This window comes from Anser brachyrhynchus, assembly GCF_964034855.1.
Source record: "Anser brachyrhynchus genome assembly, chromosome: 5".
In the NCBI taxonomy this organism is placed as follows: domain Eukaryota; kingdom Metazoa; phylum Chordata; class Aves; order Anseriformes; family Anatidae; genus Anser; species Anser brachyrhynchus.
The window spans coordinates 2,113,224-2,126,197 of record NC_137699.1 but is presented as its reverse complement, the minus strand read 5'-3'; the positions used below and the strand labels follow the sequence as shown (position 1 = coordinate 2,126,197).

The following is a 12,974-nucleotide window of genomic DNA, read 5'->3' as shown; positions in this document are numbered from 1 at the left end:
ATTTGAATGACAGTGGGCTGATATATTGATATATTTTTTAATTTTTTACTTCTAAATGGATTTAGTTGTTCTGTTTGTAAACAGACTTTTTAAAAACAGTAACTATTTAATGGAAATAAACTACCCTACATGATAAAGAGCTACAATATCATTTTATTTTAGACATTAAGTTAGCAGACATCCTCCAGCTAGATAAAAAGGAGTTTTTCATTACATATTGATCTGAATTCTGTGGAAATACTTATACACTGTATGTCATTAACAGCAGATTCCTGTTTACTTCTTTATTAAGAAAAATGAGCTGTAATATGGATGTTTCATTTATTTCAGGTAAATAAGAGACCATGTTCTTTTGCAAGAGCATTTACAGTTGTAATTATTAAAAAAGACATTTTCGTATGTTAAGATAGATAAAATATTAATTCACGAGTATTTACAGTCACCCATGTTTAAAAGCATTGCTAAGTTGTGTGCTTTGCTTTATGTATTTCTAAAAAGAAGTGTATGTTCTTCCTCTTAAACTTCTGCTTCTAAACATTTTACTGTGGGCTCAGGCTTGGATTTAGACTCTTCTACCTTTTTTTCATTATTCTTTGTTTCCTTCTCAGGTGTCTTGTCATTTGACTCAGCCTCTTTGAGAGCTGTAGTTTCAACCATTTCTTTTTTCTGATTCTTGTATGAAAATGGGAAGGTTGTCTTGTACCTTTAAATAGGAAAAAAGATAGTAAAGCAGCAACACTGACATAGTTAGGTAGCATTACTCAAAATGCTAAGTATCTAGAATTAGCTTTCCTTGCCATACTCAAGGTAAAAGTACCGCAGAGAATAGTGGCAAGCTGGATCATTGTATTTGTGAAAGCAATGTGCTTTTTAAAGAAATATTTTTATATTAGTTTTTTCCTTGAAACAGACAGTGCATATTCAGGATTTGTGGTACATAATGAAAATGCAAGCTGGGCTAGGATGTTAGAAATGCATACAACTTGTTGATATTTAATGATCTTCCATGTTGAAGATCTGTATAAATGACTCAAATGAGTTCAACATTTTTTTTTTTTTGTGAACAAGAGTAACATCTACTCCCTTAAGTTTGACATTGAAAGAAACAAAATAAAGCTGCATGAACAGTCTTTTATATAAACAGATGCACACTTCAATGAAGCAACACTTCAGTGTTGTTGCTGTTTTGGCAGACACAGAAATGTTCCACACTAGGCATGATTGATTAATCAAAGATAGGTAATACTTGTCCTTGATTTCTTTTCTGAAAATGGTAATGGTAACAGCAAAAACAAACTTTAACTGCAGAGCAGGGATGAAGATTTTGTTCTTTGTCCTACACTTATGTCATTACATCTCTGATCTTTAGCTATATAAGTAAAAAATTCACTGACTGTACTCTAGAAGTTAACTCAGTACAAGAGAAAAGAAAGAAAAATCTTACTTTTTGATATAGCAGACTGCTAGAACAACTGAAATAATGAAGAAGATGACTGCCAGTACAAGGAGTGCTGTGGGGATACCTAGAGAAAAAAGTGAAGTAAGCATAGAGTTATTTATTCTTAATTCAGACTTTCTAAAGGCTTATGAACATAAATCCAGATTCTTCTTAAGACAGCCTTGTGTAGGAGGTACATACATGTAGATGTGCAGAAGAACAGAGGTATTAGGGATCTCAAAATGTTTGTTACTCCTGTTCATTGTTTTGAGAGATTGAAACAGGTATTTAGGCAGTCCATGACAGATGTTTGTCTAATCTGCTCATTGGAGAGTTTTTACAACTTGCCAAGAAAATGTTTTTGTAACAAATCATCCTTCCAGTTAGAATGTTTTTTTTTTTCTCATATTTAGTCCATTCCTCAGTTGCTGTATATTAGGATTTGTTATTCACACCTCATACCTGGAGAACAAAGCACTATTCTCCTTAAAAATTCCATGGCTTCTATTGTTTTTAAGAGCCCGCAGACTCTTCTATTACTGTGAGCACATGGTGTTTGCTAAGAATTTTTCAGGAATATATTCACCGCAAATCACATTAACCAAAATTACTTTCTGCTATTTCATACTGAAATATTATCAGAAAGTATAAAGTCATAAAAATACCTTAAAAATTACATTAAAAAAAAAAACAACAACTCTGTGCCTTATAAGCTTTGCCTTTGCAAAACTGTAACATTTTATTCTGCTTCCAGGTTCAGCTATATAAAAATGTATGCTGGAGTAGCAAACAAAACCAGCAGTAAACAGTTTTCCTACTAACATCTGTATAACTAACCAGCTCTCCTACCTGAAGAGCTACCATACATAGCCTTTACCTCCAAAGACAACGCCATCGTTCTTAAAGCCAGCACGGGAAGTGTAGTTAGGAGAGTCAATTGGTGAGTATTCCTCTGGCATTTTTGTAGTAGTCCCCTCTGTTGGTAATATTGTTTCAGTTACACATATCACCCGAAATTTCACATTTTTCAAGGCTCGTTCCGTCTCAGTTGCGTTAGGCACTACTGTGATGTTTTCAGTTAAATCTGAGCCTGAAGAGGCAGTTAAGTCCGTTGGTGCACTTGATGATGGTCTACTTGTAGTTGGATCTGGTATACATGAATTAATTTGAACATCTGCAGCAGAGAAAGGAAACACGTGAAGGTTATGCTTCTGTTAGGTTTGTACTTACTGCACACACATTTGCAGAAATTGTTACCCAGCCATTCCCTTCTGCAAATTATTTGTTGCCTTATCCAAATCAGGCATGCTTATTTCATATGTGTAGCTAAGACACCGATTATGCCCTTTTTATCATTACTCACATAGTTAAACACTTGGAGTAAATGCGATGCTCATTTTGTATTTGCATACCAATAATCTATTCCTCCTGAACAATACTTAGAGTAATAATCCATATTAAACACACACCGACCTCCTGCAGAGCAGAAGGCTTAACTGCAGTTTCAAGCTTCAAAAATATTTCCAATATATAACACACTTTAAGATAAATGCTATTTTAGGTACCTTTTATCCTTATTAGGTACCTTCCACGACCTAAAGGGGTCCTGCAAGAAATCTGGAAAGGGACTCATCAGGGAGTGATGGGACAAGGGGTAATGTCATTAAACTAAAAGAGGGGACGTTTAGATATTCGTACAAAAATCTTCACTCAGAGGATGGTGACGCCCTGGAACAGGTTGCTCAGAGAAGCTGTGGATGCCCCATTCCTGGAGGTGTTCAAGGCCAGGCTGGATGGGGCTTTGGGCAGCCTGATCTGGTGGGAGGTGTCCCTGCCCATGGCTGAGGGGTTGGAACCAGATGATCTTTAAGGTCCCTTCCAACCCAAGCCATTCTTTGATTCTATAATAAAAACCTAAACGACAGAGGCTCTTTATTTTTTTCCGCTGTAGTTTTCAAATGTTTTTTGACATTGCAACCGCAAAGAAAATTGACAAAATGAGCTTCTATCAAATGTTCTAGCTAAGACATACCTAGAACAGGCAATAGTTTAACTATTAAGATGAAGAAATGCAGAATCATCCCTATGTTAAATACACATTCTTATTTTCTCACCATTCAGCAAACTTAGGTCCTCTGAAGAGACCTCTGAAGATCATCTAGCCCAACCCTCAGCCAAGCAGGATCACCTAGAGCACATTGTGCAGGATGGCATCCAGGCAGGTTTTGAGTATCTCCAGAGAAGGAGACTCCACAACCTCTCTGGGAAACCTGTTCCAGTGCTCTGTCACCCTCACAGTAAAGAATTGTCCCCTCATATTCAGCTGGAACTTCCTGTGCTTCAGTTTATGCCTGCTGCCTCTCGTCCTGTCGCTGGACACAACTGAAAAGAGACTTGCTCCATGGTCTTAACACCCTCCCCTCAGATATTTATACACACTGATGAGGTCTCCCCTCAGTCTTGTCTTTTTTCCAGGCTAAACAGGTGCAGTTCTCTCAGCCTGTCCTCATACAACAGGTGCTCCAGTTCTCTAACCCTCTTGTGCTGGGGAGCCCTGAACTGGACACAGTACTCCAGGTGTGGCCTCACCAGGGCTGAGCAGAGGGGGAGGATCACCTACCTTGACCTCCTGGCAACACACTTTCAAATGCAGCCCAGGATCCTGCTGGCCTTCTTGGCCAGCACAAGGGCAAATTTGCCACAAGGGCAAATTGCTGACTCATGGTCAGCAATTCAATTTACAGTCCTTCAAATCAAAATGCCTAAATAATAAAAACCTATTAAAAGTATTGTGTTGACATTACAGAATGGTGAAAGCATCTCTTTTATAAGAGCTTTCATGGCAGCACCAACTTATTAATTTGGATGAACTGAATGGACCTTCTGTATTGCTTGAAAGCTTCTCCCCACAGAGCTAAATACAGCTAGACAACATTTAAGATCAGGGGAAAATAGCTACCAGGTGATAAGAACTCTCTTGTTACGAATTTTTTCATGCAGATATTAAAAAAATCCAACCCAAACGCAAGAAATGTTATGCTTACATACCTGAAGAATTGAAGCAGTAAACCATAAATGTTTTAAAGTGTTCAGCATACCATGGCACCAGTCCAACATTACCCTTACCACATTTCTTGTTGGATATTAGCCGAGGAATTACAACCAATCCATCTTTCACCCATCCGTAGCTACAATAAAAATCATCAGTCCTTTTAATATTAGATTTGTCACCAGCCTCATGTTAGGTAAAGGAGTTTATTGAAGGTAATGAGACGCTAACTGATGTCATATACCTGCATGTTTCAAAGCCATGTTTCAAAGCCTTTTCAACCTGGTCTTTACTTGCCAGTTGTAGATTCAATTGATTGCATGCATTACTTGCTTCTGAGAAATTGACTTTCTCCTCAAGATAAAGACCTACACCTGTGATCCTGCAAGGTGGAAGTGTGGAACCTGTAATTTAGACATAAATATTCAAGGTTAGTATTAAATACTAACATTTATTGGAATTTAAGATATCATTCAAATTGCATATTCTTAAAAGTTTCTAGCTTGACGATAGTAGAAAAGTAATTTCTAGCAAAATTTTTTTTTTCTAGCAAAAAATTTCTTCACAGTAAAGTTTTCTCAATAGTCTAGAATTTCAAAAGGTTTGACTGTTATTAGACTAAATGCATATCTAGTTGTATTTGTGTTGTTACCTAGAGTCAGCTTCTTAGCAAAGCTGCTGTTATTTGTCAAACTTATCATTCAAAATAGGAAGAGTAATCAGACACTTCTTCCTTTCTCTTTTTTTTTTTAATTAAAATGATAAGACTTGCCGTTGTACTCAAGCACTAGACTGGATTCTGTCAGTATAACATTCTTACTAGAAAGATTTTATTATAGTTCCTTATTCCTCCTAAATTTAACTTTATTTTCTAGTTTGGCATGATATTTTTTTCCCCAGGCACTGTCATGTGTTGAATTTACTGAGTACTTGGCAGGAAGCAGGTGGTAGGAAAACAGTGGATAGGTGGGGTGAATTTGACACTTTTCCCCTATTACTTTCCAATAGGCAACTCATCCAGCTTTTTCAGAAAGCCACAATTGGCACAGTATCCATGACACCTGCACTAGAAAAGGCATAGCTAATGTCTTATTACACCTGCTCCAGTTTCTTAGTATCTAGTCTTTCTTCATCTGTATTAAAGACACAGGGCAGAATTCAGAATTTGACACAGACAAGGAAAAAGATAATACTCTTTTGTCTCCGTGTTTCCCCAGAAGCATATGCTAGAATTTTTTTTTTTTTTTTGAGTTACATTCAGTAATTACCATGTTAAATGAAAAGGAATAGCCTGTATGAAAAAATCATCTCAAAACAGCTTCAGATACCCCACGAAGAAAATCCTCATACCTTGGCAAAATAAAATCAAGGAAAACAAACACAGAAACAACACAACGAATAAAGGAAAAAACAAACAAAAACAAAAAAACACAACACAACAAAATGCAACTGGAATAACTGAATACAGTAGGGACACTTTTTGTATTTATGCAAGCTTGCAAACATTTCAACATTTCACTGCAAATATTTCAGATAAGCAATAGCTAAAGTTGTTACTTGCTGGATTTCCTTTTCAAACTCTGTGCCTACCAGATACGTACACTAATGAATACTTCATAAAACCTGTGCATCAGACAACAGTCAGTCCACAAACTCTCAAGGGAAAATTAAATGACACCTGCAGATCCACCACATCATTTCTTAGCAAGACAAGTTAAATTGAATTTTATGAATGAAGTCATAGAATTAGCAGCCAAGCCACTCCTACCATGAGAAAAACAGATGTCTCATCTTGTGTGGAGGGCAAAAAGAAAGGCAGGCTTTCCAGTCCTGTTCCCTCTGGGTGTTGTGGGGTTGGAAATGGCTTTTGATAAGAGATTCATCTCTGTTGTTCTTAAATTTAGTTTATTGGGATTTAAATGTTGGGTAAAGCAACCATGGAACTTGGTGAATTTATCTCAGCAGCTATGGATGTTCTGGCCCCCCATTAACACACGGCAGGTGAGCCAGTGAATACCATAGCAGTCCCTATAGTGAAATCATGGCAACAACCAGGCCTGACTTGAACGTAAGACCAGCCAGACATGCTGTATGAGGACCTAGAGAAGCACTGTTGCTCAGTGGTGTGTGTGTTAGGCATCAAGGACCTCAAGTCTATCCAAGCAGTCCCAATGTGAAGATGATTCACAGTGTCAAATTTCTTCCATGTTACTGTCAAATGTCTTCCTTTCAGTCAGTGTGTCTTCGTGAATATCCTCCTGTATGTCTTCATTTTGTTCAAACTATTTCTGGTGTCAGACAGGTACTCCAACATTGTTTTCTCAATTCCCTTTTGTTAACAGGGAACTCTCCCAGTCCTCTTAAGATTTTTATTTTTTCTTCTGGATCTCCCTCCAGCACAGCTGCTGCTGTACATTCTGCAATTCATTTTCCATAGTTTTCAAGCCCCCCATTCCTTGTCTAGGATACCTAATTCCTTTCTTCCCCTACTACTTTTTATACTCAGACTTGACTCGTATTGGTTAATTAGTCAATTATTTTCCTATCTTTAGATTTGAACTAATAAATATATATATATATATTTAAAAACGTTGAGTATGGGTTTCTCAATGACCAGCTTCACAAATTTCAAATAAAGTTGAGCAGCTGATTGAATGGAATTTCCTGAAACCTTTGAAAGTTGCCTAGAACTGTTACAGTCTTTAGTAAACCAATTACAGGACAAGTATTTTTTACATGAGAATTGCATAATAGATATATAGCACAATAAATATGTAAATTCAGTAACAGAAAATTAAGTCTTAAGTGGTAAGAGAAGTGATTGTAGGACATGGTCCAAAGTTTTATCTTAGAATTTACTAAGCTCTTTAAAACATAATGGAGAAGTGAAAGAAACATTTTGGAAATGTTATCAGCTTCAAACTATATTCCAGATGGGTTTACAGTATGCAAAAGAAATCCAGAAAGAGAAGAGTAACCTCTTCAAAAGTTTTCATCACCTCTTAAATCACCTCTGATTTCTGTACTAAAGACAACTGAGTTTGTACAGGAGAGAGACTAATCCTATAGAAGCGTATTATCCTTTTGGGTCCACAAGTTGCCCACATGTGTCCTTTTAGCTTTGCTCTATTGAGTTTATCTACTAATATCAGGACATCTGTGTTCTGGGTCCTCTGTGAACAGTAGTTTTACTGAGAAAGGTGGGAAAAAACGGACAGAAGAATCTCACAAGACAAATTTGTCACAGAACAGGAAGAAAATAATTTGTGCAGGGTACAGAAAATAATTTGTGCATGAATTCTCCTCTTGCTTTTCGGAGAAGCTGTTGTTTCTTGATCTCTGCTTTGCCCCAGGCCCTTGCTCTGATTTGTTAGAGAGTTGAGTTTGGCTGCTGATGTCAGGGAGCAGCAACAGTGAGGCTGTTCCACAAGAAGAGATGAGCCAGAAGCCATACAAACCGTGGGTGACAGCAGCACAGGCAGGACGGTGCCCCCACCAATCAGGGCACAGCCCTGTGGTACCCAAGCAGGGCCACACTGTGGCAGCTTCTCTGCACTGGCAGAGAGCAAGAGAACATGTCAGATGCAGGGTTCATCAGAAAGTTCATTTGGGAACAGCAAGAGAAGGTGCTACCTGTAGCACATGCCTGAAGTCCATCCTGGAGACAAGGCTACCTACAATGCAAGTCTGTGGTCCCATCCGTGAAGCCCAGCAGTAAAACAGCACAGGAGCCAGCTGGACTGGGCACAGGCATACTACACAGAGCTCCAAGGCACAACTGCAAACGGGCCATGAGATTAACGGGAGCACTAAACCGATGAGCTGAGGGTGCATGAGTAAGTACCCTAAGTGAGGCTTAGATGGGAACTAAGGATGTCCTAACAGCTGGAAAGGATAGTCTTAAGACTCAAGCTGTTTCCCCAGCAAAAATATATTCAGTGATTGGGATCTGTAGAAGAACCTACTGTTGTTAAGTACTTCAACCATGGAATTTCAACAGGACTTGAGCATCTAGTTCAGTCAAGCCCAGTTGCTTTCAGAAGCCTTTCAGTAGATATGAAAATAAATTATCTGCAACAATGATGTAGTGTTCTACATGGATAGAACATTTACTCCTACAGTGAAACATCTGGAAACATCTGATATACATTTGGTATCTAGAGATATCCTAGCAGCTACTGGAGTGGGGTAATTTTACCTGTCAGGGCAGCCATACTCCACCATAACCGCTCTCTTACTCCCCCTCCTCGAAGGAAAAGGGGGAAAAAATAAAATGGAAAGGGCTCAAGGGCTGAGTTAAGGACAGACAGATCACTCACCAGTTAGCTTCACAGGCAAAACAGATTCAGCATAGGGAACTAATAATTTGTTACCCATAACTAGCAGACTAGAATAGTGAGAAACTAAAACTAAAAACACTTTCTCTTCATCCACCCTCTTCTACCTCTTTACCCTGAGCAGTGCAGGGGAATGGGGGCTGCCGTCAGTCCATAGCACTTCATGGTCACTCTCTGCCCCTGCTCCAAGTGGGGTCCCTCCCATGGGATGCCATCCTTCCCAAACTGATCCTGTGGGGGCTGCCCACAGGCTTCAGCTCTTCAAGAACTGCTCCCACATGGCTCCATACCACAGGGGCCATCCATCCCCCAGGAGCAAACTGCTCCAGCACGGGTCCCCCACGGGTGGCGGGTCCCCCACGGGTGGCGGCTCCCGCCAGACCCCCTGCTCCTGCGTGGGCTCCTCTCCACGGGCTGCAGCTCCGGCCCGGGGCCTGCTCCTGCAGGGGCTTTCCATGGGCCGCAGCCTCCTCCAGGCCACAGCCACCTGCTCCACCGGGGGCTCCTCCACGGGCTGCAGCGTGGAGATCTGCTCCATGTGGGACCCATGGGTGCAGGGGGACAGCCTGCTCCACCAGGGGCCTCTCCACAGGCCCCAGGGGAACTTGTGCTGTATGCCTGGAGCACCTCCTGCCCTCCTGCTGCACTGACCTTGGGGTCTCTGCAGGGCTTGTTCTCACTCCTCTCTCTCCCAGCTGCTGTTGAACAGCAGGTCAGCAGGTTTTTTTGTTTGTTTGTTTGTTTTTTCTTTCTTTCTTTCCCTCTTTCTTAAATCTGCTCTTCCAGAGGTCGAACCAGTGTTGCTCCCTGGCTCAGCTCTGGCCAGCAGCAGGTCCCTTTTGCAGCCAGATGAAACTGGCTTTTATCTGACACAGAGCAGCTGCTGGGCTCTGCTCACAGGACAAGCCCTGCAGCCCCCCCACTACCAAACCGTTGGCCCGTAAACCCAATACATAAGGTTATGAGGCATCCACATTTCCTTAACTTACATAAGAAAGGGGTATTACTTGACTCTGATTCAAAAAATAGGCACATACAATAGCGCTGGGGGAAGCGTGTTATCTAAGAACTGTATGATAAAATTTGAAGTTGGCAATTCCCACTGCTAATTTTTCAGACAGATAGTTTATATAGAATAGGAACTCCTGCATTGTATTCACCAGATACAAGCATGCCTGCCCTGGGGATGAACCACAAGATTCTGGCACACATTTCCTGCAATTTTGCAAATCAAGAGTCTGTGAGGATATTGCCAAATCAGACAAAAAAAAAAAAAGCATTAACAATAGCAATAGCATTTTCACAGATCTGGCTTCACACACATTGTGCTTTCTGAGGGTTGTGTAAAACTATTTGCTATGCTGTCTTCAATAATATAAAGTCACATTTCAATAGTTCTAAACTTAATCCTAAATGCACAACCAAAATTCTAGAATAAGCAGTTCTATAGCATTTACATAGCACTTGAGCTTATCAAATCATTAGACAAACAGTGAAAGATTTCCCCTATATGTTAGAGTATTTTTCATTGCATATTATGAAAAGCTGTATTATGAAAATCTTGTGGTTTCCTATGCTAGCAGGCCTATCTACAAACAGACACTTTCTCCCATTTTGTTTGCAAATATAGCTGCTTTTTTTGAGTACTTTACTGTTCAACTAGGATATTTTAAAAAGTGGAACTTTACATACCTGTTATAAAGTAATTTTGAGTCATGAATGTCATAACCCAGACTGAAAACACTGCTGAGGTAACTCCAAAATAAGTTGTCATTGTCACAAACTCGGAAAATTGAAAAATTCAAGGTGATTTGTCTTCTGTGCTGAGAAAAGTTAAGATGCTGGATACTGTCAGACCACCTTTGAAACTGCCTTTGAGATGACTTCTTGAAAGCAACTTCCAGCTGTCACTGCACTGCTTCATAGAAAGGATGTCAGAGCAAATGCATTGACTATCCCACTCAAAGGTGAGGTCACTGACTGGAAATCCCTGATCACCTTTAACTCTTTCAGCATTTGCTGGAAAATTTAACTACTGCTGACGCAGAAAACACAGCTGAGGAAGGGAGATAAGACTGGTAGACTGCTAAGTCAGTAAACACTCCAAAAGTTTTTTTGTTATTTTTTCCTGTTTTACTGATTAACAACACATTACTCACGCTGTCTATTTATCTGGTAAATAAACATAATTATCTATTGTATCACAGCAAAGAGAACAAAAATGAGCATTTTTCTTTTGGAGTTAGAAGAGCATCCATTCCCCACTGTCCTCTATGCCTTCGTGTAGTGCTTTTACCTTCCTTTGCCTGAGAGTTGCGATGCAGAAATAGGTACCGTAATGCATAAGTAATTTGATACTTGGTTTTGAACAAATTTGGAGATGTGCTACCATAAATGGGATTCCTTGTGAGACTAGGGGACTGGCTCCCACCACTGTCCCTATCACATCTGTCTTCTGTGAAGTTCCAATAAACAGTTATTTCAATAGACTGATTCAAACCACAGATAATCCTGGCAGCTATAACTTAGAAAACCTTCAGAAAGTATTAGTAGAGGAATGTGGCACAGGTCCCACCTCTTATAGCAGCATATACCACGGTTATGTGGATACTACCATATAGACATCTACAGAGCCCAGTGGCAGATGCTGCTGTGGTTAATGAAATGATGTCTCTATTACCAGCAAAGAAATTTAAGATCTGGTTGTGTTTGGGCTGTGGTTTGGAACTGAATGTTGGCAAAGCTCCTTGAGATTTAAGACAAATTTCTTACTCTAATTACTATTTTGCCTCTGTTGTGCTATACTTACATGCTTCTACAGAATTATGACAACCTGCAGTACTGTAATCAGACTGTCAGCTGAAGCAAGTTCTAAATGAATTCACTTCAATCCATTATGTAGGAGAAATTACTAGTTATTCTGCTGCTTTCATGGATTAGTGGTCTGTGACAGTAAAACTGAGAATAGTACAACACCTGACCATCTCCATGCTTACCTTGAACCGCTAAATATTCCCTACCCTGAAAAATTATTTCCAAAGCTGGATTTCTCAAGAGAGACATTTAAAAATTGCACGCTAATTGTCCTGTCATGATTTACCACTTTATGCCAATTGTTCTCATTGCAGCAAAGCTCCTTTAGTCAAACTCTGTCAACATTCTTGATGTTTAATACAATTTTTAGCTGAAAAATATGAGATGAACACCTTGGTAACACTTAACAAAAATACAAGTTCCTTCCACATGGTTTTGTTAGAGCAAAATACAGATTAGGAGAGAAAAAAAAAATTAGAATGATGAAATGAGCCTTAATAACCTTTTTTTTTTGGTCAGTTTCTTCCTTTTTACTTGTCAGCTGTTGCAAAACTATGAGGAAGATCACTCATCTGGACTGCAAAGCTAACAAAAGCTTTCTAAATTGTTTACGGGCCTTCATCTTAACTTCTGTGGTGAAAAAAAAAACAACAACAGCTTTCTGTTGAATGTGTTTAATAAGCATTTGGACAAAATATTTATGGTAAGCTATAAAGAAAATCCCATCATCTCATACCTATGTGCTTCAAAAAGTTGATGAGGATTGCTAAGTGGAAGACTTTTGTGCTGGGGAGAACAGACTGTTCTCTACAATCCTTTCTAAAGGAACCCTGAAGCATCAACAATGGAAATAGAAGTTAAGAAAAAGATGTTTTTGTGAAAAATACAAATAAGAGGATCTTTTTTCCTGGTAACAGCCATTCCTTTCCAGATTGTCATTGTCTCAAAGTTTGTCTCCCTGAAACAGACCACCAGAGATTCAGCTGTGACAAGTATGTTCTTCACAGAAATAGAGCAGTCTCTTTCCTGCTGATCTGGCAGTTCAACTCTCCACAAAGCCCAGGCTTCCCAGACCTCCCAAGCCAACAGGAACACCACTCTCAAAGAATCCTAACCTCCCAGTCTCCTTTACCTTTCAGTCTTCCATCTCCTCAGCGACCCGCAGCCTCTCTCTGAAGCAGGAGTTAAACTCTCTCCAGGATATTTCAGTTTCCTCTCATTTGTTTTTAGGATATGACAAGGATGACCCTGCTTACAAACACTTTATCAAAATGGGAGTTTGCTTGATTCTTCTGCATCATTTTTCTGAAGAACTGAAAGACTAAGAACAAGATCT

The 12,974-nt window shown here is 39.4% G+C and overlaps 1 protein-coding gene across 1 annotated transcript; it reads right to left on the bottom strand.

The window, feature by feature from the left end:
* Positions 1-133: 133 nt before the first annotated feature.
* LYVE1 (lymphatic vessel endothelial hyaluronan receptor 1) lies at positions 134-12,744 on the bottom strand. Its single transcript, XM_080593318.1, has 6 exons — positions 10,517-12,744; positions 4,732-4,891; positions 4,487-4,626; positions 2,316-2,612; positions 1,445-1,523; positions 134-703 (listed from the first exon to the last, which is right to left on the bottom strand). Exons 1-6 carry the CDS (start codon positions 10,596-10,598, stop codon positions 517-519), a joined length of 945 nt encoding a protein of 314 aa, XP_080449444.1. The 5' UTR covers positions 10,599-12,744; the 3' UTR covers positions 134-516.
* Between the last annotated feature and the right edge of the window lie 230 nt (positions 12,745-12,974).